The sequence below is a fragment of the Cavia porcellus genome, unplaced genomic scaffold (assembly GCF_034190915.1).
Source record: "Cavia porcellus strain 051 isolate PalLab524CR breed Dunkin Hartley unplaced genomic scaffold, mCavPor4.1 scaffold_17, whole genome shotgun sequence".
In the NCBI taxonomy this organism is placed as follows: domain Eukaryota; kingdom Metazoa; phylum Chordata; class Mammalia; order Rodentia; family Caviidae; genus Cavia; species Cavia porcellus.
The window spans coordinates 674,475-698,894 of record NW_026947500.1 but is presented as its reverse complement, the minus strand read 5'-3'; the positions used below and the strand labels follow the sequence as shown (position 1 = coordinate 698,894).

Sequence of the window (24,420 nt, the reverse complement as noted above, 5' to 3'; positions counted from 1 at the left end):
GTTGGGTTGTGTGAATTTTGATGAAGTGATACTGGGTTTAAGGATGTGTGGTACTAAATTGGTCGGCTCATTGGAATTAGCATAGTTCTGAGTGGTAACACCTGAAAGGCAGGCAGCTAAATGGGAAAAAGGGAAAGGCAGGTTGGCTGCTTGCTGCCTCACACAGTGCCATGCGCTGTCTCACCACCGTGATGCCCTTCTGCCAGAGAACCCTGCCTTGGAGCAAACTGTGAACTGAAACTTTTACAAACTGAGCTGTATCATTCTTTCCTTCTTTAACTTTAGGCATCAGATAGTTTTGACTCAGCAAGAAAGGTAAGCCCTATCACTTTTATTGCTTTAGACTTAAAATACAGTATTTTAAACAATTTTCTAGTACAAGATATCTAATCTCAAGGAAGAAATACTCAAATTTAATTTAACCACTCATTGAGAAACAGCCCTCAGTTCTTGAGGTATATGCAGAGAAATTAAAATGAATCTGTCCTTGAAGTAATTTGCATTTTAGTTGACACTGTCAAAAATAACAAAAATATTAAAGATGAGAAATATAAAATATGCATAGTTCAAAGACACTGAGATTTGGGGAAAAATTTTTAGCACAGACTTCACTATGATTTTTATATAAAGTACTGTAAAGGTTTGGTGTGATCTTTTAGACATTTTAAACAAAACTCACTTAATACTTCCATTTACGACAGAGAAAAATCAGATAGCAAATATATACCTGCATGGTACAAATATTGATGCATCTGCTCCAAAGCACTAAAACTAATTAGAAATTTTGCTTCATGACTGCAATTAACCTTCAAAAATATGGCCATTCATTAACACAGTTTGATAGTATAATGACAAGCAATTAGTTATAATTGTTCTATTCTGGAAAGAAATAATTGAAAGTGGATGACTTCTCAAAGAATTGAAAAATAAATTTGCTAATTCAATTTTTAAAATTTGGTGCAGCAGATTCATTTTAGGCGTCTTCTACTTTGGTTGAATAAAGGATATGCAAAACTAAAATTCTTTTTTTGCTTTGGTTTTATTTTAGTTTTCTCTGCTTTTCTTTTATCTTCCTCACTTCACAGAGTCATAGTTTAACTGTTCACATTTCCAATGTAATAAAACACAAAATATCATGGTACTTTCAAGAACCTTGAAACTGAGGAAAATTCTCTACATTAAGGGATTAATTAAATAATTTGATAAATCTGAAAAATTGCAAGGAAATTGCAGAAGGCAAATGATCAACACAATGCAAAGAAAATTTCCTAAAGGTTAGGATTCTAACAATTCAATATATTCAAATATGAACTGGAAAATTGTTACTGAATATTGTAAAGTAGATACAAGTATTCATTTTAGAGCTGGTGAGGTGCTAGACTATGTGTAAGTTTTTTTTAAGTAAACATTTGTCACTGGAATTGTTTTAAGATGGCAGAGTTATTTTCATTATGATTGTCTATTTCCCCTATTATCCCCAATATTCTGTAAATCAATTGTTGTGAGAAAGAAAATGCCTAGAGATCTGAGTCATTCTTTACTGTAGCCTTAGCATAACTGTAGTAATACTGTATTGAGAAATATGCATGATTTTTGTCAGCAATGAAGCTATATTTATGGAAATTTTAAGCCTATATAACAAAAACGGCAAAGATCAAGTGAGCAGATATACTTAGTAATGCCATTATTGAATATGTCTCCACTATTTACTGCTGGAGCTCCCACCACTACACAAAGTAGGCAAAACTAAATTTTTGGTCTGATGTTACTCAGTTCATAGACCTTCCTCTATTCAGTTGCTCTTCAGCAACTTAAATCAACCCCTTTGGCCACACTGCCCAAGAAACTGTACCCATTCCAAATAGAATATGAGATTTTAACCTCTGCACAGGCAGGATCTTAGGAATATATATGCATACATCAAGATCCTTGCTAGTGACCAGAGCCATTCTTTCCCAGAGTTAAGTGCACAGCCCAGCACCTCTGATCCTCTATTACGAAACCCATGATTTTTCTTGTCAGAATGTCTTGCCTGCAAGTACCAGAAAACCCAATTTAAATTAACTTAAACAAGACACTTATAGATTGGAATATCTTCCCAATTTTTCATGCCCACATAATGTCTACTTCCAATACTGTTACCCTAACTAGTTTTTTAAAAACTTGACATGAACTCTAGTATTTGTTTTCTGCCTCGTAATTCTGCTAACCATGTACAATTTCCTATAATAGTCATTTTTCCATCCATTCACCATATTGAAATTTTACTGTACTGTTTGGGAGAGGGACACATCATTAAATAAGGCTTGGTACAGTCTCTAAACTTACAGTGCCAATTGGGAGAGGCAAGGCTATGATGTAACAACATGAAATCCCAAAGAGTGATGCCACGGACCTCATTTCTCTCATACGTCTTCTATAGAATAGCTGGCCTTCCACCTCTCCGCAGTCACTGCAGAGCCTAAATACTAGTGGAGCATCTTTATTCTGGAAGTTTTCCAACTGCTGTGACACAAGGAAAATGTGACAAAATACAAACAGGTTCTCAGAGTGTCTGACTACAAGGGACCTAAATCAAATTCACGATATATCACTGGTCAAAGCAAGTCTTTTTTGCATGTCGAGCTCAAGGAGTAGGAAGTGCTGCACGTCCAGCTCCTCCAGAGAAGACCTGTGGATATTGGTGAAGAGTAATACAATCAGACACATTACCTTAAAAGTAAAAGCAGATATTAGCAACCTGCACTCTGCCATATGTTTTACAAATAAAATTTTATTGGGACATAGCCACACCTACACACATATCTTCTATGAAGTGTTTCGTGCTACAGTGGCTGAGGCCAATCTTGATGACAGAGACCATATGGCCAATGAAACCCACAGTGTTTACTTGCAGTCTAGTACTTTACAGAAAATACTTTCTTACCTTGACTAAAGTGAAATATTTAATCATGCATTTCCTTTACTTATTATATTTTAGCAGTAGTGATGACTGCTTCCTTTTTATAGACATTGCATTAGGCTATAGTACATATTTTTGAAAAAATATTGGGTTTTGGTGATGAACAGTCTTCTGGTAGCTTCAAGATTCCATCCAGCATCTTTAAGTTTGGCAAGCAGGAGAACACTCTAGAGGAAAAATATAAAAAGTAAAGTAACTACATAGAAAAAACTTATTTAACTTATTCTTTATAAGTGAATGGTCTTTGCCTATTATTATAAGAAAGATAAATGTCTCTCACTTTATTCCTTGCAGTGGGGTTAAAATAAAAAGTATCATGTGTGTTCACTGAGCTGATGACCCTGCCATGGTTTATCCTCTCAGGTGTCATTAGACGCCTTTCAACAGATGGTGTGTATTGATCAGAAAAGTAAGAGCTGCATACAATCTGCTTCTGTGAGAAAATTACATTCAGGTTTTATAAGTTTTGTAAAGAAAAAAATCAATGCATGGATTTAGTCAACTAACCCTAAAAGAAGGATCCTGATAAATGTACACATTATAAAGTTAAAAGTTGTATAAGAGAAAAAGAGGAAAGTGAAGAAAGTCAATGTTGTTTAATGATGGCTTGGAGATATAAAAGAAGGTTAAGAAATAATATCACGTTGAGTTATTCTGTCTTGACAGAGAGCACTTTTGAAGCTCATATTTCAAATTTAGCTATTTCCAGAGTCAAGAAGAGATCTGTCAGGTGGCTCCATCTAAACAATGCTTCATATACAGCAGTGATATAAAGCAGTCTTGACTTTCAAGTTTTCCTAGATCTGGGAATTCTGATGATCAGGCCAGAGGAATCTAGCATTCAAATTTTTTGAGTGGAAAAGACTGAAACTTTTCAGAAAACATGTTGAGTCAGCTAATGATGGTCGGTCCTGATACCTTAAAAATCTCGATTGCCTGGATGATTTTATAAAAGCTAAATGTTTGCTGCACATTATCTCAATCCTCAAGACGACCCTATGAGATTGATTTTACCCCATTTTAAGTAACTTACCCAAAATCATAAAGCCTGGAGGTGAAAAGCAATGATTAAAATCTAAATTCTCCTACTTCAGTGTCCAGATTTATACATAGCTATCAGGAACTCTTACTCTTATTTTTGTTTTTAAAACATCAAGCTATAGTGATTTAATATCACACTAACTTTTAGAAAATGGCCAGAAAACTTTGCCTGTGGGTGTCCCAGGAAATGGGGCCACCCATTACCCCACCGGCACACTGTCAGTCCTATCGGTAAGTCTTTTCTCTTTTGAACTGTGCTATTTTCTTAATGGAGGATCTGAAACAAAGGAGGAAAAGAAAAACAGTCACAATGCTAGATGGCAGCAATCAAGAAAAACTGTACTTTACATGATTTTGAACGTGACATAAAGGATCATTCCAGATCTGGTCCAAATGCTCAACACTGGTGCCCAGTAACAAAAGGAGTAATATCACAGTGTTCAAAGTATGGATTTTTCTCCTACCCAAATTTGTGCCTTGAATGTGGTCTAGAGACTCAGCCTGAGTGGATACTTAACTCCTTCCCTCACTCTTTAAAATGACTACATTATTCTGCTAGAGCAATTCTATACTACCTAAGTCAACATAACCTGCTTCTTCACAGTTTAAAAAAGTCAGTATGCATCCACCTTGGATACGATTCAGTGGAGTTAGGACTGGGAAAAGAAGAGAAGCTTATTAATATGATATACCTCATTTGCACATAACTTTATACCACATCCTGAATTCTGAAGACAGAATTATTGCGAGACCACAGGGCATATCAGATTTCAGACCATCTTAACATCATTGTTGTAAGGTATTCTCTGAAAGGAGGGACTGAGTTGGAACCAAAATCATTTATAAAACCTCACATATAAATGAATAAAACTGAAATACAATATTTTTAAAATTTTCCTTGTGTCTAGGAATGTGCTTTCTTATAAATGATGTTGAAATGTCCACCTAAGACTCCTCTGACTGCAGGAAATACATTTTTAAACTTCAAAATATTATTTTGGTTAAGTATTCATTCAATATTAAAGCTACTGTGCCACCAATTTTCACTATTATATAAAATACTTTGAGGATTTATAATCACAGACATGAAATTCAGCTTTCAGACTAGTCACAGGGGAGACAATAGCAGTAGTGAGATTTATGTAGTAACAACAGAGATTCGAGTTTTTATTTTAGCAATTTTGCATTGTGCATCAAGAATTGAATATGTTAATATTATGTAAGCCTCCTGAACATAGCTGCTATCATTGTAAAATGTCAATGTAAGAAAGGAAGATGCTAAAATCTGTATCTTTTGATTGAAATTGGATGTAGATAAAGAACTATAATTAAAGAGTGGAAATAGGAAATAGTCTGACCCTAGCACTAATCTAACTCTTCATAAGACACAGTCATCTGAGATTAAAAGATCTGAAGCCATTGGGGAGGAAATAGAAGTTTAGAAATAACTGCTTATTTTGGTCCTTTTAATTACTTTAAATACACTAACAATGGTGCCAAGAATTAGCTGGAGATACATCGATGTATGTGATTATTATTCCTGATGCCAACTGGATTGAATTAAAATATGTAGTGGATTAGAAAAGCGTATTTCTGTGTGAGTCTGGATGGGTCCTGCAGGCATGACCTTGGATGTGAGGCATAGGACCTGGCTTTTTCTCACTGGCACTTTGCCCTGTCCTGATTCCCAGACAACATGAACTAAACAGCTCAGCTCCACCGTGCTCTTTGGCCATCCTATTTCTGCTTTGAAGCCTGTGACCAAGGACTCAGTCCTCCTGTCATGAGCCCAAAATAACTATTGCTGGGACAAAATACCCAGAAATGTTTCAGCTGTCTAGTACAGAAAATTGGTGCAGTACCTGAGAACAGAGGTCATTTCTGAGACAAACTCACCATTTGTTTCAGAAGTTTTTAGAACTGGTTTGCAGGAAGAATTTGGAAAACTTGGGAAATGTGGGCTGGAGAGGCCTTAGAATGCTGTAAGTAGAGCTTGATGAGAAATCTGGTTGGAGCTCAAAATCATAAAATTATGATAAAAATACAGACAGTAAAATCCAGGTTCAAGAGACTTCATTTGGGAATGAAGATTCTATTGGGAATTGGACTAGAGCCTCTGGAATGTTACCTCCTGGTAAAAATTTTGTCTATATTTTGCCGTGCCCTAACAGTTTAAAGACACTGAGCTGAGGAGCAGCAGAGTAATTAATCTGATGGAAGAAATTTCAAGGTAACCAAATGTTCACCCCAAAGTTCAGATGTGATATGGGTACTGGTTGGCAGCTTTTGTCCAGATTTATAGTGAGAACTGGGGACAACAATCAGAGCAGGAAAGCCTGAAAATCTTAAATTTTGGCTCAAATGGAATGTGTAAAATTAGGGCCAGAGTTGTTATGGTTACTGGAGAGATTAGTATCATTGAAAAGAAGCTAAGTACTTACTATAGGGACAAGAAAATATATGCTTTGAGGGCATCTCAAAAATCACAGTAGCCTCATGAATGCAAAAATGTAAAACCTCTCATTTGGAATGAAAATCCCGTGGATGCCTGCTTGAGAAGGCCTCCGAGGGGACTATTTCCTTGTGATTCATTCCACTGTCTTCAGCCATTCAAGTGTGCAGAAACCACTACAGTTACAGTCCAGTGGGGTCTGACCACTGCTCCACCTGGCAGCTGACAGTGGCATTGCCCACATGATGCTGGTTTTACTGGCACGAATAATGTAAGAGTTGTGGGGTTAGGGAAATCCACCTAGATTTCAAAGGAAGACCTGATGGCCAAAGAGTGCATGAGCAGGTGCTGGAGTGAATGCAGAGGTGCAGTGGAGAAGCTAACAGGTGAAAATACCAGGAACACGGAGTGTCTATAGAGGAAAGTACAGGGCACAAGTGGAGCCAGCCCAAAGAGGCAAGTCACGTGGGCTGAAGCCATCTCACCGTCACGTGCTCCAGATATTTGCTCCATGATGTTTTAGTCTTGCTGCGGTCCACTTTTCTATGTCCCTATTCCTCCTGGTAGGAAGGGAAATGTTTACCCTGTGCCCTTGTATCTTGGGATTATGTAACTTCATTTAAGTTTTTACAGAGTTCAGAGCTAAAAGTTTGCCTCAAATGACAATTTGACTTGGACTTTTGAACAATGTTAAAACTTTGGGGGAAGGGATTATTGTATTTTTGGCTATATGCAAGATAATTAGGTGAAATTTTTATTTATTGTGTTTATTTGGAGATTAAGTAGGATTTAAGGAGATATGTTGGGGTATCAATTTGACAAATGGTGGACTGTGAAGTTAACCGTAATATGTCAACTTGATTGTATTAAAATGTCTAGTAGATTTTAAAACACACTTCCAGGTGTGTCTGGGTGGGTTATGGAGTCATGACCTTGGGTGACATACAGTCCCTGGCCCCTTCCTTTATGGCACTGTCTCCTTGCTCTGCTTCCTGGCTGCCATGAATTAAGCACTTTTGCTCTGGCGCACTCTGGCTATGAAATTTCTGCTTTGAAGCCTGCTGACCAGGAGCTGAATTTAGTGAAAATGTTAGCCAAGTTAAACCTCTCTTTAGTGAAGTTGTGGATGTTAAGTATTATATCCCCACAATAGGAATGCTGACTAATTCAGCACGCATTTGACTTGATGCATAATCTAAGCTTGTTTAGATTCCATTATTATCATTAGGGATGTCCACTACAGTGACAAAGTAATATAAATAGCATCTTCTTGGCAGGTATTTGAGCTCTTTCAACCACATAGGAGACGGATTCAATTACTGTCTTGTATTTATCTAATGGTACTTTTGTGGACTGAAGGAATGAAAAAAAAAAAAACAAAGAGTAAAACATATATAAGACTATCATGTATAACTTTATAGGAATCTATACTTAGAAAAAATTTAAAAGACATAAATAATATCCAGTGCATGTGAAAAATACATAGAATTTCAAAGCATAAAATGAAATACCTGTCATTGTATATGTAAAATCACACCACAATACAAACCTGAAGTCTTTATAGTAATTCAAAGACAACCAAGGGACAAAATTGCATTAAAGATAAAAATATTAAGATGAAGAAAAGTTACTTTAAAGTTCTTTAGGTGACATCAGAAGCACAAAGTGGTAAGGTTTGGTGGTGCATGCCTATAATATCAGCATTTGGGAGGCGGAGGCAAGAGGATCACTGTGAGTTCAAGACAACCTGGCGTACAAAGTGAGTTTAAGGCCAACTTATTTTTTTTTTATTTTAAAGAGATTAAGACAAAAGAGAACATAACAAAGCAGATCAGAACAGAGCAATATAAGCAACACAGTAACCACAGTAACTACATAACAGTAGCTACCATAATGTCTCTTTCTTTGAAATAGTTGAGCATAACTTCATGTACAATAGTATCAAACATAACAAAATATTATAAAACAACTCAAGAGAATGAAAGTATTACAGGCATTCAGAACCAAACAACAGAGATTGAATAGTTCAAGGCCAACTTCAACTGCAGAGCAAAACTCTGTCTCAAAAAAAAAAAAGTATCAAGTATTCAACATAACATGTATATTTTAAGTAAATTTAAACAAGAAGCGGGCAATGCAAAAATGGTTAAAAATATTCATTGAAGAATTCTTCAAGTGTTTGGGACCTTACCTTTTTCTATAATTTTGGTGAAATTCACAAGGATTCCTGGTGAGTATAAGAGATTCTAATGGAGTGTACTGCAAATTGGAGAGTCCAGCCAGGGTCTCAATGTGGTTTTCAGCCAGGGATAAATGCTGTATCTGAGGTATCTTTGGCAATTGTTTGAAAGATGTGAGATAGTTTTTGTTCATATTTAAAATTCTGCAGCTGAATACAAAATACAAAGTACTTGTTACATGTTTGTATTTAAATTACAGAGGATGGTTTTCCCACTACATCTTCCTTAGGACTAGCGTGCGTTGCTTAGAACACAGGCTCTCAATACAGGGACACGGATGTTTCTCACAAATGTACTATAGTATTAAATATTAAGAGAAAATTAGCACATGAATGAGACAGTGTTACACAGGAATCAGTTTTCTTTTCCAGTGTACATACTATCTAGCACAGTACAGGGCCCAAGTGAGATTCCTGATACACCCTGAATGAAAGTGTGAGAGCTGCATACACTTGCGGCAATATAAAAGTGTACTCAAAAGATAAAAATAACTTGGGATGGACACTGCACCTAAGTAATGAAGTTGTCACTTTTCTTTCTGCTTTTCTACATTTAAAATGTTTTTATTGAGTTCTATATCTGATTTAAAATGCAATATTTTAAATCAGAAAAAAAGGCTTTTTTATATAAAGGAAAACTAAGAAGTACCGGCAGGGGAAGAAAGTATGTTAGGCATTTTAAATTCAATACATTTTCCTGAGAGATGATACTTGTCCATATTTTTGCCTTAAAACTGTAATTGTACAAGACTATATTAATAGAGAAAATAATTCAAAATCTATCACTGGCACCATATTGTAAGAAAAAATTTCTTTATATATAACTTGTAATTTAACATCACCAGAGAAACATAGGGCACTTCTTTATGGGACTTGGATTCCACAGTGATGTGGTAAATAATAATTGCTAATGTAAATGAGGTGAACTCCCAAGATAACTGTAGCACAGAGGCATCAGAAAAAAGCAGGATTGGTCCAAAGCCAGATTTCATCCACAGCTTTTCACATGCATTGCTTTCATTTTTCTTGTTTCCTTCCAGTCTCTCTCCAGATATACATTTGATAGTGTCCTTGCCATATCCTTGATCACCTTTGACTTCTGTTCTTTTCCAGGTTACACATAATATTTAGGAAAAATTTTATGATAAGATTTTTTAATAAGAAACATAGCTCACGTAAATTCTCCTGGTCTGTCTTCTCTCTACTCTTTTCTGAAATCTGTTCTTTTCTTATTTATCAGTCATACATTCACTTTTAAAACTATGTCCTGTTATTCTTTCAGTCTCTCAGAAACACCCCATCATCGACAAGCCAGGGGTGGGGTGTGCTGAGTTAGTCACTGGCATACCTAATGGGCTATGCACACATTTTCTGGGTGAAAGAAGGGACTATGAAAATATAGCAACTGCTTTTCTTCCTTGAGAAATTGAGTTGGAAGCAGTAACATTTGAATTGCAGCTGTATAACTTTATATTGTGTGTCCTATTTCTACAGAAAACAAAAGCCAAGATTATTCATCTAAAGAACACTGCAACTGAGTCTTATAATGGCCTTGTTTTTTGTTACATAAAATGATAAAGATCTCAAAAGTCTATTAATCTGAATCAAGTCAAGTTCAGATACTCCAAGTAAACAATCTTCTAGTTCAATATTTCTAAATTATGCTATGGACAAGTGCTATCACTAAAATATTTCTGTTGTACATTCATTTCAATATGTATTAGAAAAATCTAGTCAATGCATAACTGTTACATACCCGGTATGTATCTAAAACCATCTCCCCAACGTCCTCCTGCCTTAGCTTCTCAAGTGCTAGGATTTATACACCTGGCCTCAAAGTTTAAATGTTTTGTTTAGATATTTTAAAATTAATTATTTCAAAAGAACAGAATTAAATTCACATGCTATATAAGTAATGTAAAATTTCAAAAGGACTTTGAAAATGGAAGGCAATAGGCATGGATACCCAACCATGGGTTGCGTATTTTGGCACATTATCTGTCTGTCTAACTGAATTCCTCTTCTATTTCTGTAGCCTAGTCACAGCCCCGGATCTGAGATACCGTCTTCTTGCTCTAGAATTTGCCTTCCCATTTTGTCTAGGATGCACTCTGTCATCTCCTAATTCACGCCTTCCAAAGCTCACATCAGCTAACAGTTATATCTCCATGGAAGCAGACAGAAGCTCCCTACAAAGAGTGTTCTTCCGTAGCGCTGAGAAGAAAAGCCAACTGTCTTTAATGGTAGCATTTTGAGATTTTTGGCTAAATGCAAGTACTATATTTTTTAACTTTTAGTTTTATTACTAATTTGATCAAAAAATTTGATCACTATGTTAAAATGGAATCCTGAAACTAATAGTCTTGTTAACTACCTTGTTGAGTGTTTGCTCATAGGTTTTCTCCAAATATAGCTAACTAAAATTACTGTCTTTCAACTCTAATAATATACCTGTTCTGGAGTTGCATTTTCAAGTGTATAACCCAAGTAAAATAGCAAAATTTTCTGCTCATAATTTTATTATGACAATTAGTCTTCTAACAATCAGTAATCAAATTATTAATTTGCAAGATAATGGTTTTTTATCCTTCTAAGATGTGACATTTTAAATAAAACTTTTTCATATTGTCTTGCCATGTAGCCACTTTGGCAAACATATCACTCGCAATACCTGACCACATAAGGTGATATACAATATGTATAGACAATGTTGCATATAGTCAAATAGCAAAGTTTTTACTTTAACATAGTAACTAGGTACCTTGGCAACCTTATGGCACTTAAATCCACCAGTGAATTGTCCACTAACCAGAGAATTTCAACTCGAATTAATCTTCTAAGAATCCTTTTAAAATTTTCAACTTGATAAGTGTCCCCCAAATCTTGAAATGAAAGGTTCAAATTCTAAAGGCAAAACAAATAAAAATTTAAAAGTTAGTTTTTATCAATTATTGAAAGTAATTATGAATTTAAAATAAGTCATATATATTATTTCAGCCTGTAGTTTTCATCTCTTTCTTTTTTTGAAGTTCATTATATACATTCACCCCAGAGCTCGCAGTTATGTTGCAGGATTCTCAGTGTAAGAGGGGGTAAAGGTCTGGATTAAGATTACTTTCTGATACTCACAGGGATTCTCAGCCTAAAGGAGGGTAAAGGTATGGATCAGGATTACTTCCTGATACAAAAGGTTTTCAGGGGCAATGAAGGGGAAGAGGACAGGATCCTCAGCTTTATTCTGACAGTCTCTAGCAATTGCAAGTGGAAGACATACATTTCTATCTAAGAATTGCTACTTTAGTGATCACTTATCATTAACTTTTCTCAGAAATACTTAGAATTCATATCTATAAAAATTTCAGAGTAAGTAGAATCATTTGAAAGATGAAAACTATTTAAAAGTTTTTTAAAAATGAAAACTATTGGGGCTGGGGATTTAGCTCAGCAGCACAAGCACCTGCCTTGCAAGCAGGCGGTCATGAGTTCGATCCCCGGTACCGAAAAAAAAGAAAAGAAAGGAAAACTATTTTGTTTTAGCAATATGTACCTAAAAACAGGTTTGCAAATTTCAAATGCAGTACATGGTTTACTTTTAATGTCAGTGAATTTGATTTAAAGAAAATTAAAACCACTGTAAGCAGTAAGATTGCTTTTGAAAATACTACTCCTAAATGTCAATTTTTATCCATATCCACCACCAATTGCAACGAGTAGAAACTATGAATAGAATGACAATCTTCTTTTAAAGACTTTAGGGCAAAATAATTTTCTATTTAAGGAAAGAAATATAACTATTTTTAGAAAGACTCAGATCTTGATATTTTTCAACAATGTAAAAATTTGATACTTCAAATTCTATTTCCAAAACTATGAAAAGTCATTTTAAATGAAAATTTAAGAAATCACAAGTGTATATCATATGTAACTAAATGTCACCTAAGTTTTCTTATTTATCATTATTTTATAGTTAAATTTTCTATGATAGTTTAGAGTTTGTTTAGCATAACTAATGAAAAGTCAGTTAACTTTTCTATCTTGGCAAGGTTCCACTGGTATTTTCTGGCTTTTCCACGCTTTAAAATGCAGCTATAAAGAATGTATGCTAATAAATACCAAATGACTCCCAGGGGGAGGAGCCATGAGACTGAAGTCCAGCACCTAAGTGTATTGTTCACATTTTTAGAATATATCATTAGGTGTCTGATATAAATTTTATTTTATTTATTTTTTATTTTAAAGAGAGTAAAACAGAACAAAGCAGATCAGAAGAAAACAACGTGATAGATTTCAAAGCAAGACAACAGGAGATCAACAATCGCCAGCATAATGTCTCTTGTTTTCTTCTAAATAGCTGTCTACATCTTCACACACAATGAATAAATACAAAACAAAAAGTGCTAACCTGATCAATTTTGATATAAATTTTAAAAGAATAATATGTATCCATTTATTGTATATGATTACATTTTTTTTTAAGAAAGCACTGGAAAACCAGGTGTGCTGGTACATGCCTGTAGTCCCAGCACTGGGAAGGTTAAGTCAGGAGGATCATTGTAAGTTTGAGACCAGCCTGGGGTACAAAGTGAGCTCTGCATAGTGAGACCCTGTCTTGAGTAAGAAAAGGAAAGAAAAAAGAAAGAAAGCACTGGACTAGGACAAGATATTCTACTTTTATATTTCTTCTAATCACTTGTGTAACCTTGAGCAAATTATTTCTTTATGGAATTCCTTTTCTCTTTAAAAGGAAAGGATCTATACTAGACCTTCCTGAGGCTCCTCCCCACTCCCTAGTTTTATAATGTTATGATATACAAGATCAGTCTGTGGGGCACAGAGATCCTAAAAGGAGCTTTCAAACGCACTTTGTTTCAGGGAGACTTCCTAAAATCTTCAATTATGATTCGATCACTCCACTTTTTTTGTGAAGAAGTTGCATTATTCTTTTATTGCTACCAAAGTTCATCTTTCTCAATTATATCATCAATGTTTGGGATCCAAACAGGACTTAACCAAGAGGGAACGAGAAGCCTAGTGGCAATAACCCAGACTCACTCAAACATGTTATTGCTCAAAATTTGACTTTTTTTAAAATTGAAAGGAACAATTTCATTCTTAACTATTTTAAACTTTTCCCCAAGAAATTCAGCAATACCTGCATAAAATGGTACAAGACATTGTGATGAAGAGAAAGGTAAGAGACAGAGAAGGAGACAGAGACAGAGAGGCAGAGAGACACAGAGAGAGAGAGAAGCAGCCCAAACAGTGAGCTTTAGGGAAAGCTGAGAAGATAGGGCAAGCTTTGTTACTCACACTGATAACTGTCTCACAGAAAAACTAGTGTCATAGCTAACTCAGTGGGAAGCATAAGGTTTGTTTTAAAGTTCTCACCGTGCATTCTTCCCAGTTTTCTTGTAACCATGTCTCCCATTTAGTTTTTTCAAGGGTTCTTCTCTTTGGAGGGAAGGTATACCTCACCTGTTTGCAAAGCAAGTCTTCTTCACAGGACCCTAGAGAAAAATTACATGGTAAAACCTTGGAAGTAAGATTAGGGTACAGAACGGGCATCTTCACTCGTAATTTGGCCGCCTCTCTGGAAGCTTCACTTGGGGAATACATGATTCCACCCTATAGTGCGAGCCGTAACGGAGTGTTCTAATCTGGCTGTAGAGACGTGGGCCAGGACAGGCTCCACCTTCACCACATTCTCCAACTTCTAAGGCTGAAAACTGTCCTTTGAAAAATCTAATTTATTCAAAGTAATTATTCAATCTAATAAAGATAAATTCCTACTCATCTCTTCTAAACAAAATACACTCAGCCCTCTGCATCTGCAAGTTCTATCACCGTTGGCTGAATTTGTAGAAGCAGAGCCTATGGCTAGGGAAGGCGGGGCATGGGCCTCTGACTTGGACACACTAAGATTCATACGACAGTAATAAGTGTTCAAACTACCTAGTTTCCTTGCTTCTCCCGGTGCTATGGAAACTTTGGGTGATGGGCTGACTCCCTTGGCTCTCTCATCACAAGATGATTTACACGAGACAGAGGAAATACCAATCAGATCCGCATGTTCATTTCTTTTTCATTAGTTTTGTTTTTTTTCAAGAAGTTTAGAACAACGTGAATAAAGTTATTAAAAAATATAAGGGTATTTAAATTACTCATATTTATGCTGTGAATCGTCTAAGTTCCTACAGATGACTGAGGTTTAGTTTTGGGTTAAATTTTTATCAAGATGGTCTGGTGGGAGTGTAGTTCAGTGGTAGAACATGTGTCTAGCATGCAAAAGGCTCTTCATCAATTTCAACCAGCCTAAAACCAACCAAGCAAACAGATTCACCTAGTGACTCCTCAGTCTGCCACATTACAGGGAACATATGCTAGTTAAAATGTGTGTTACTTGTCATTTTAATTAGATTAACTTAAATACTGGATTTGTATTTTGAGGTTCACACATAATTTGACAAGTTTTCTTGAACTTGTAAAAGGAGACAAAGGTTATTTCTGTTAATAGCAGGGGAAATAATCAGCATGTAGAATTAATTTTTAACCCAACGTGAGTTATCTAGCCCAGGCAAATGAGCAAAATCATAAGTATAGCAATTATAATCTTCATGTAATCCCTTGTTGTGAAGTTATGAAGTCGATCCTGGCTTTGTCTTTCTATTGACCCCTAATCCTTTCAGTCTTGGCTTTGAGAATCTGTGCCTTCCTTTCCAGTGTTTAGAGCCTCACACCTTCTGCATGCACTGCAGCTGCCCTCCTTGGGGTCTCCCTCCCTGCTTGCTTCTTTCCTCGAGTATAAACGACACAAGGTGCCATCCAGCCTTTCTAAAAGAGCTTCTGCCAGAGGACTCAACTGCTTATAACAGTGCAGAAACAAGTAAGACTTTCCACCTTATCCCAATATCCATTTCCAAACTCATTTCCCACTATTACCCCAACCTGTCCTCCAGGTAAGGTTTATTCAGAATTGCCATGGTTTGAGAAGACTGCAGTTTCTAGGTCTAGAACTGGGTATTAGGCAGCTGTGCGATCCCAGAGGAAAATAATTCTGATTTTCTCAGTTTCAGTTTTCCATGTGTGAAAATACAGAGAAGGCGTGAAGGGAGGACCCAGCATGGGCTGAACTGGGGGATTCACAAAGACGGTGATTTCTGCTGGTTCTAAGCCAGCACACAGCTCACTGCCTCAGGCCGGTCTTTACTGTGCTACCCAAGGAAAACTTCACTTCCTTCTATCTCAGCCAGGCCCATATAAACAAGCATGCAGTAAGTTATTCTGATCGCCTCCCAACAGCATATCTTATACGTGTCGTGCCAAACACATTTGCATTCATTTTCCCCACCGTGTTTCTCTAGTCCCCGTGCTCTTCTCATTGCACAGGTGAAAACCCACACACAGCAGCAACAGTGCTCGAGAATGAACATTGCTTTGCCTTTGTGCCTGTGTGCCTGGACTGTGATAGGAAATAATGTGTTTACTTATGAAGGGTTTACAGAAAGTAATGAGAAAGCAGTTCAATACTTCCTTATTGTGTTACAAACATTAGTGTTTCTCACCAGGAGGTGGTAGTTGTTACCTGCTGTTGAAAAATGTTTCTCATAATAAACTGCACTGTCCCGGCCCAGAAATCCTTTGACCTTCAGTGTGATAGGGTTAACCAATTCACAAATAAAAGATCCCCAAATAGAAAAAAATTCTTTATTGATAAAGATGGCTGGAGTCAAAAATCATAAAGTTGAAAACTAGAATAATCATCCAGTTGGCCAGGGGAACTTACGTATTGTCTTTAACTCATCTCCACTCCCAATTCAGTAGCTTTTCTCTGTGTACTACAGATACCAGAGTTATTAAACTCTGCCCTGTGTTGTTTGTTATTGATTCTCTGCTGTTTTAATTATTTGTCTTTCAAAGATTTATTTGATGTTAGAAGCCAAAAGTCACTTCCAGTGTGAGACATTATATTGAATTGGATTCATATTTTTGCCCAGGCTTAGTTGGTAATTGAAAATATATCTTAGCAGCTAAGGTTACAAACTTGAACACCTGACAGTCCAGGATTGTTGGGTTTGGCCCTGAGCTTGTTCATTATGCCCTCTCTGGATTTGTAAGTCATAACAGCAGTCACTGAATTAACTTGCTGGAAGTTTTTCAAACAAACAATATATCCTTTAATAAAGGAATTCTGCCAACAATTTTCTCTTTTGCTTCTTTTAATTGAGAGAAGCTAAATTGCTTTTAATCTGGCAGTCAAACCTTGGGGAAATTGCTGTTTATCACACAGAAGATGACCTTTCTTTTCTTACAAACTCCATCTTTGTGTACAATTTGGGCAACTGAGCTCAACTGAAATAGTTTTGATGAGTGCTTCAGAATCTAATCTAGAAGGAAGATGATTCTTATCAGAATGCTTTTCAAAGCACTTGTTCTCTGTATCACAACACAGACCTAAAACCAAATTAAGTACAATGAAAATGGGACATCTATTTTCACTATAGTTTGAGATAATAGGCTTTTCCAGTGTCCTCCATCTTGTAGATCACACTCAGCTCCTTTTATTATTAGTCACTTAGTGCAATTGGGTACTGCTAATCATCTATACAAGGAAATGTGCCTTTCTCTCCACAGAGCAGTGATGCCCTCTGCATGACTGGTCACCATGATCACTACGTGTGAGTGGTTTTGCTGACAGATAAATCAGGGACAGGGGAAATTAGTGGACCCTCTTTACACGTGCCAATTTCAGTTAATTTTCACATTTATTCTCATCATGTCCAGTTTTTGTAGTTTCTCTAGCCTGATGATGGCAAAATTTTTTGAGACAAGTGCCCAAACTGCAGCCCCAAATCTAATTGCTTATCACAAAGTACCAACACTGTAATTAAACTGAATATTAAGGTTTTAGTTTAGAAGAAACAACTTGTACATTAACATCTTGGATTTTAAAAGAAAAACAAATAACGCTTGTGCCATAGACTGGTCTAGCCTCAACCCTACGTGTATACTCAGAATACAATTTCTTTTTGTTTAGTATGTACTCCCATATACTAGCATACTTATTTGATCACTCTTGTTGCATTCAATTCAAATTTCCTATCCTTTCCTCGACTCTCTTAAATTAGTATTTTCCTTGGACAGCCTGCAGATAACTTGCAAAAGAATTTTCTGCTATACTTTCTCAAGATATGTGTTCTGGAGCCCCAGCATTTTATACCAAATACCTCAGATGCTTTACTTGCATGAACTTGAAATCTGATTTCTGGGTGTCCTGGCATTCAGACTCAAGACATAAGTAGTCTCCTGGTTGTCTAGCCTCTGGCCTCATCCTGAAAATTACACCAGCAGCTCCCCTATCTTGGGACTTCAGACTCAAATTGAATTATACCACCAACTTTGAAGACATAGTGTGATAGCACATGTGGGACTTAACCTCTTCCATGATTGTGTGAGCTAGTTGTCACTGTTATAGAGGCAGTCTGTTGGTTTTGTTTCTATAGAGAATATTGATGAATATATTAAGATTTTCACTTAGGGATTTTTAAAATAGAAAATCAGCCCAAAATCACCAATTGAAGTGACAGTTATCCATAACCATGAAAAATAGTAAGTAAATTAAATTTCTTTTTCTTACTGAATATCAGTACAATGGATATTGAATATCCGTTACTGAGTAACGGATTTCATTTTACTATATTCAAATGTATATTATATATTTTGAGCATTTACCAGAAATTCTCAACCTCTCCTTCCCCTTCCAGGATGCTCTCTCTCTTTTCCCTAACAGTATCCCTTGTATTTTGTATCATCTTCTTTCCTCTAGATTCCACATATAATAGAAATATATGGTACTTACCTTTCCGAGTTTTTTTTCATTTTACATAATGATTCCCAGCTACATTCATTTCCTGGAAATGACATGATTTCATTTTTCTTTATGGGTGAATAGCACTCTATTGTGCATGTATACCACATCTTTGTATTCATTCATCCACTGATGTTGTAGGGGGTAGTTCGGCTATATGTACTTGTTTTGGTGTTAGTACCATGTTCTCTTTGTTACTACTGCTCTGTAGTATTTATTGAACTCAGGTATTGTGATATTTCAGATTTACTCTTTATGCTGAAGATTTCTTGTCTGTTCTGGGCCTTTGTTGCCTCCATATGAATTTAAGGTTCTTTTTCTCAGTTCAATGAAGAGCAGCGTTTTTGTGAGGGCTGCACTGTAACTACAGATCACTTTCAGTGACATGAGCATTTTAACAATATTAAATCCCCAGATGGATGAACATGGAAGATCTTTTCATATTCTGGGGTCTTCTTCAAATTATTCTTCAGAGTTCTGTAACTTTCAATCTAGTGGTCCTTCATCTCCTTGGTAGTTATTTTTAAAAGCTAATGTGAATAGAATTGTTTTGGTGCTTTATCAAGGGGTTCATTTAGAAATTATTGATTTTCATGTAGATTTTATAATTTGCTACCTCACTGAATTAGTCTGACAGCACTAAAACTTTTTTAGAGGAGACCAGTCTTCTAAGTATAGGATCATATTTGTAACACAGGCTATTGAACTTCATCCAAATTGTTGTTCCTTTTATTTATTTTGCTTCCTATTCTAGCCTAAATTTCATGGACTAAATTAAAGAAGAGTGATGAATGGGTATCCTTGTCATTCCTAATTTGAAAGGAGAGTTACTCAAGTTTCTCCATCCAGTAGGATGTTGGTTGCGGTTATGCCATAAGTAGCCTTTATTGTGTCAGATCTTTTTGTTTATTTTTAAAATTAAATTCATCGGTAAATTTAGGTGTACTTAATGGTCACATTCATCACAGGGAATTTGTACCTGTACATAATATATCTTGAGCCTTTTATTTCCTTTTCCCTCCTCTCTCTTCAGCCTTTCTTCCCCCTTATTTACCAAAGTGTATTTCCAGTTTTTCCTTCTTTTCTTCTTTTATTTCTTTCCTCTCCTTCCCTTCCTCCACCTTACTCCCTAGTTCCCTTTCTCATTTTAGTCCTATTTCACATTGTCTATTATACATTTTTGTCCTTATTATCACTTTTGATTTCTACACCAGAGAAACAATGCACTATTAAACATATGTGTCCAATTAATTTCACTAAAGAGTATGGTGTAGGCTGGGGGTTTAGCTCAGCAGCATAAGTGCCTGCTTGGCAAATGCGAGATCATGAGTTTGATCCCTGGCACCAAAAAGAAAAAAAAAAGAGTATGGTGCAAATGTACATCCATTTACCTAGAAATATGCGAAGTTTGTCATTCTTTCTGATTGACTAGTACTCCATTGTATAAAAAGCCAAATCTTTTTTATCCATTCACTGATTGATGGGCATTTGGACTGTTTCCAAGATTTAGCTACTACAAAGTGTTCTTTAAACATGAGTGTGCATATACTACTGTAGTAAGCTGCTTTCAATTTTTCTGGCAAGATACAAAGAAGCGAAATAGCTAGGTCCACGGAATCTATAGTGGACCTAGGAATCTCCACATTGATTTCCACAGTGCCTGGACCAGTCTACACTCCGAACAACAGTGGAGAAGGATTCTTTTCCCTGCAGCCCTGCCAGAATTTGTTATTGAATGATTTCTTGATAACGACCTTTCTTCTGGAATGAGACGGGATTTCAGCATTATTTTAATTTGCATCTCTTGAATGCATCTCTTGATGTCGAACATTTCTTCATATTTTGTGCTATTTCTATTTTTCACCTGAGAAGTGGGTGTTCACTCTAGATGCTCATTTTGGATTGAGTCTTTAAAGTTTGATTTTTTCATATATTCTAGATAATAGTGCTATATCTGAGGACCAGCTGGCAAAAATTTTTTCCGCACACCCGTGAGTAGTCTCTTCACTCTACTGGTGGTTTCTCTTGCTGTGCAAAACCTTTCTAATGAGATGAGATCCTAGTTGTAGATTCTTTGTGATATTTCCTGTGATCTGGATTTTATTCATAAAGTCTTTGTCTATACCAATGCCTTCAAGAGTTGTACCTATTCTACCTTCCAGTAGAGTTCTCTTTTAACGCTTAAATCTTTGACCCATTTCAATTTTAGTTTAGTGACTGATGAAAGACAGGGGTCTAGTTTTACTCACTGGCATGCGGAAAGCCAGTCTTCCCAGAACTATTGATTAAACAGGCGAGCTTTCTTCCAATGGAGCTGCCTCATCTGTTTGTTAAAGATGACTAAGGATATGTGGAGTTACTTCTGCATCTTCTAAGTTGTCCCACTGACCCTCAGGTCTGTTTTTCTGCCAGTACTATGCTGTTTTTATTTTATTTTATCACAGTAGCTTTGTAGTACAGTTTCAAGTCAGAGTTTTCAAGTCTGCTTTGCCTTTGTTGTCAAGAATTGCCTTTATTATTCTAGGTCTCTTCTGTTTCCAAATGAATTTTAGATTATTTTCTCTATTCTGTGAGTTATGCTGTTGACATTTTGATCTGGATTATATTAAATCTATATAACAATTTTGGAAGTATGGTCCTTTTTACTATATTGGCTTTTCTTACCCAACCAAGAACAAAGGGTATCTTCCCATTTTCTAATACTCTCTTCTATTTCCTTTTTCCAAGTACTGTAGTTTTCAATGTAGAGATCTTTTGCTTCTTTCATTTAGATTTATTACTAAGTATTCCATTTTTTGAATGCTATATTAAAAAGGTCTTTACATAATTTCTCTCTCAGTGAGTTTGTTATCTGTTTATAGGCAGCTACTGATTTTTGAGTGTTAACTTTGTATCCAGCTATGCTGCTGAACTTGTCACTAAATCTAGAAGTCCTTTGGTCAAGTTTTTGGAGTCTTCTATGTAACGTATCATATTTTCAAATAATGATAATTTAACTTCCTCCTGTCTTATCCTTATTCTTTCTATTTCTTCTCTAGTTGCTCTGGTTAGTATTTCCAGAACTGTATTGAGTAGGAGTGATGACAGTGGACACCCTTGTGTTGTGAAGCTTTCGCTTTCCTTCCTCCTGAGCCCGAAGGACCCCGGTTGGTGCCCGAGCAGCGGGCTATGCGCTCCTTTGCCGCCGCTCTCCGAGGCCAGCAGGACCTCCACCAGTGCACGGGGAGGGGCCTACATCGCGTCCTTGCCATTGCTCCCGGTGGCCGAAAGACTGGCAGCGGGGCCTCTGTCTTCCGCACTGGTCCTCTCATCTGGCAGGTCCTCTGTCCCTGTTTTCTTATTTCTTATTTTTGCTGAATTGGATTACCTGTCTCCGCGGGCTGCAAGACTCAGTTCAGAGCCTTCCTGTGTTCATGGGATCCACTTCTCTCCTTCTCTTCTGAACCACAAAATTTGGAGAGGCTCTTTCTCTGCTGCTTCCTACCCTGTAGATTTCGAGGAAGCCCACAGGATTCCTTTTCATACTGATGCAGTGTTGACTTACTGGGCATAAAGTCCTGCTCGCTCACTAAAAGTGTTTATTTCTCCCTCATTCTGAGGAAAGCTTTTTGGATATAGAAATCTAGGATGGAGTTATTTGTTTTAAGGTCCCGAGATACATCAGTCCATATCCTTCTGGTATTTAGAGTGTGTGCGAGGTAATTTGCTGTTATTCTGATGAGTTTACCTTCACAGATGACTTGGTGTTTCTATTTCAGCTTGCAATATAATTTTTTTTCTATTTTGTACTCTTAGGCTATTCTTTCATTCCTAACCTGTATTGTATTCCTTAATTCATTCACATATTTTCTCTCTAAGTTTCACAAGCGTAGGCTCCTTCTAACAGGTCAGACATCATGTTATAGACACTGAAGTACATGGGTCGTGGGGTGTGTGCGTTTTATGATAAGGGAACCAAAATTCACATTCGTTATTTTAACTAGCTGGTTTACAGATTTCTGTTTATTTTTCTATTTTTTCAATATTTACTACAAAATATTAATTGTTTATATAATGTTTTAAGAATACCTTCGAAGGTTATTTTATTATATCAGTCCTATGGAACTGAAAAAAGATTTTCTACTTTTAAGTAATGTCCTTTAGAGGCCAGGAATATGGCTCAGGGGCACAAGCACCTACCTGGCAAGTGCAAGGTTGTGAGTTTGATCCCCAGCACCAAAACAAAAAACAAACAAAAAAAATAGTGTGTTTTAATGCATAAAATAAAATTTCTCAGAGCACACATAGCGATTATACACATTTGTTATTTACCTTCTCGTATTCTTGGGCAACGCAGTTGACTTCCTTGAATGCCGTGTTGTTCTACCTTGTGCCAAGTGATGTACTTGCAAGAATCTGATGGAAGCTTTAAATAAGAAAAAAGAAAAATATCATATGGCAATATACAACTTATTTACTTTTTGGGTAAAAGCAATGTAAATCCATGCCAAGTATTCAGTCAACTTGGATTTTAAATATCCAGTGATATGCTTATGGAAGTCATCTCTGCCTACCCTAAATTATATTCTATTAGTGTTGCATTCCTAGTGCTTACAACTGATTTATGTTTGATGCTAAGTGACATACATAAATATATGCCCACATTATTATTCTACTGATACAAGCTCTAATAAATAATCCCTTAATACTTATTGAATATTTCACAAAGCATCTCATTTCATTTTAAAGCAGTTCTAATTAAGATATGTTCATTATGTGAATCCTCTTCATTATCATAATTCTTCAGTCTTGCTCCAGTAATGTAAAGTCTGCCCTCGTAAGTTTACATCAAGGAATTCCTCTATATGTGATTACATGTTTTCAGTACAGTAAATAATGTTTATGCTCCTTATATAGAGTTGGGACATGCTTAAAAATATCTTAATTTTTTTCAGCTTTCTTTCTCCGTCCCTCTTCATCTCTTGATCCCTTTCCCAGTTCAGAGAGCTCTGTCTCCCTACTTCCTATTATCTATCTTTTATTTTGCTCTTTATTTATAATTTGGGTTTCTTATGTAAGAGAAGTCATGAAATATTTAAGGTTGTGTGTCAAATTTATTGCAACTGACATTATGATCTCAAATTACATCCATTTCCCTATAAAAAGCCTCAGGTTTATATTTCTTTATGGCAGAGCTATATGATATTGTGTGTAAAAATCACATTTTCTTTATCCATTTTCTGGTGACAGACACATAGACTTATTCCAAAATTCAGTTATCATGAATTGTGCTGCTATAAACATGGGTTTGGTAACAATTGACATCTCACTGAGTCATTCAGTTGTTACTCATTGATCTTGGTTTTTAAATTATTAAATATCCTAGTGGTTCTTCTTGGGAAAAACTCCAAATTACTTTATTTATTTATATATTTATTTATTCATTCATTCATTTATTTACTTTTGGTACCAGGAATCAAACTCATGATCTTGCATTTTCAAGGCAGGTGTTTATACCCCTGAAAACTCCATAAAAGCTTCAATTATAAGCATGCTTTAAAATGTGTAACTAGTACTGAATTAAATATTTCAGGTCTAGTCATCTTTTTATCTCCTTGAACATGTGCTGAGATCACATTTTGGACAATTTCATACTGTTTTCTAATACTAAGGGTTTAGTTGCTCAAAGTTCCCACTATTTAATATAGCTTACAATGGTTAAGATTAAACACACACATAAGTCATTTTACTTGACAAGAATATTATGTTAAATACTAAAATATATCACAGATTCATTCTCCTGTTAATCAGTGTTATACATGTGTATAAACAAACCAACCTGGAATATTTAAAGAAATGTCATTAAAGTATTTGAAACAGTT

At 36.0% G+C, this 24,420-nt stretch overlaps 1 protein-coding gene across 1 annotated transcript; it reads right to left on the bottom strand.

Annotated features, from left to right (window-relative positions):
- Positions 1-1,079: 1,079 nt before the first annotated feature.
- LOC134471087 (uncharacterized) lies at positions 1,080-23,690 on the bottom strand. The gene is made up of 8 exons (XM_063228999.1): positions 23,685-23,690; positions 22,871-22,964; positions 14,083-14,201; positions 11,456-11,598; positions 8,647-8,844; positions 4,146-4,280; positions 2,927-3,129; positions 1,080-2,671 (listed from the first exon to the last, which is right to left on the bottom strand). The coding sequence occupies exons 1-6, from the start codon at positions 23,688-23,690 to the stop codon at positions 4,229-4,231; spliced, it is 612 nt and encodes a 203-aa protein (XP_063085069.1). The 3' UTR covers positions 1,080-2,671; positions 2,927-3,129; positions 4,146-4,228.
- Between the last annotated feature and the right edge of the window lie 730 nt (positions 23,691-24,420).

Coding starts and splice junctions, on each gene's coding strand:
- LOC134471087 (XM_063228999.1), bottom strand. Junction 11,599..14,082: donor AAAACTGGGAAGAATGCACG/GTGAGAACTTTA, acceptor TTTTGCCTTTAG/AATTTGAACCTTTCATTTCA. Junction 4,281..8,646: donor CACCAAAATTATAGAAAAAG/GTAAGGTCCCAA, acceptor CCTTTGTTTCAG/ATCCTCCATTAAGAAAATAG.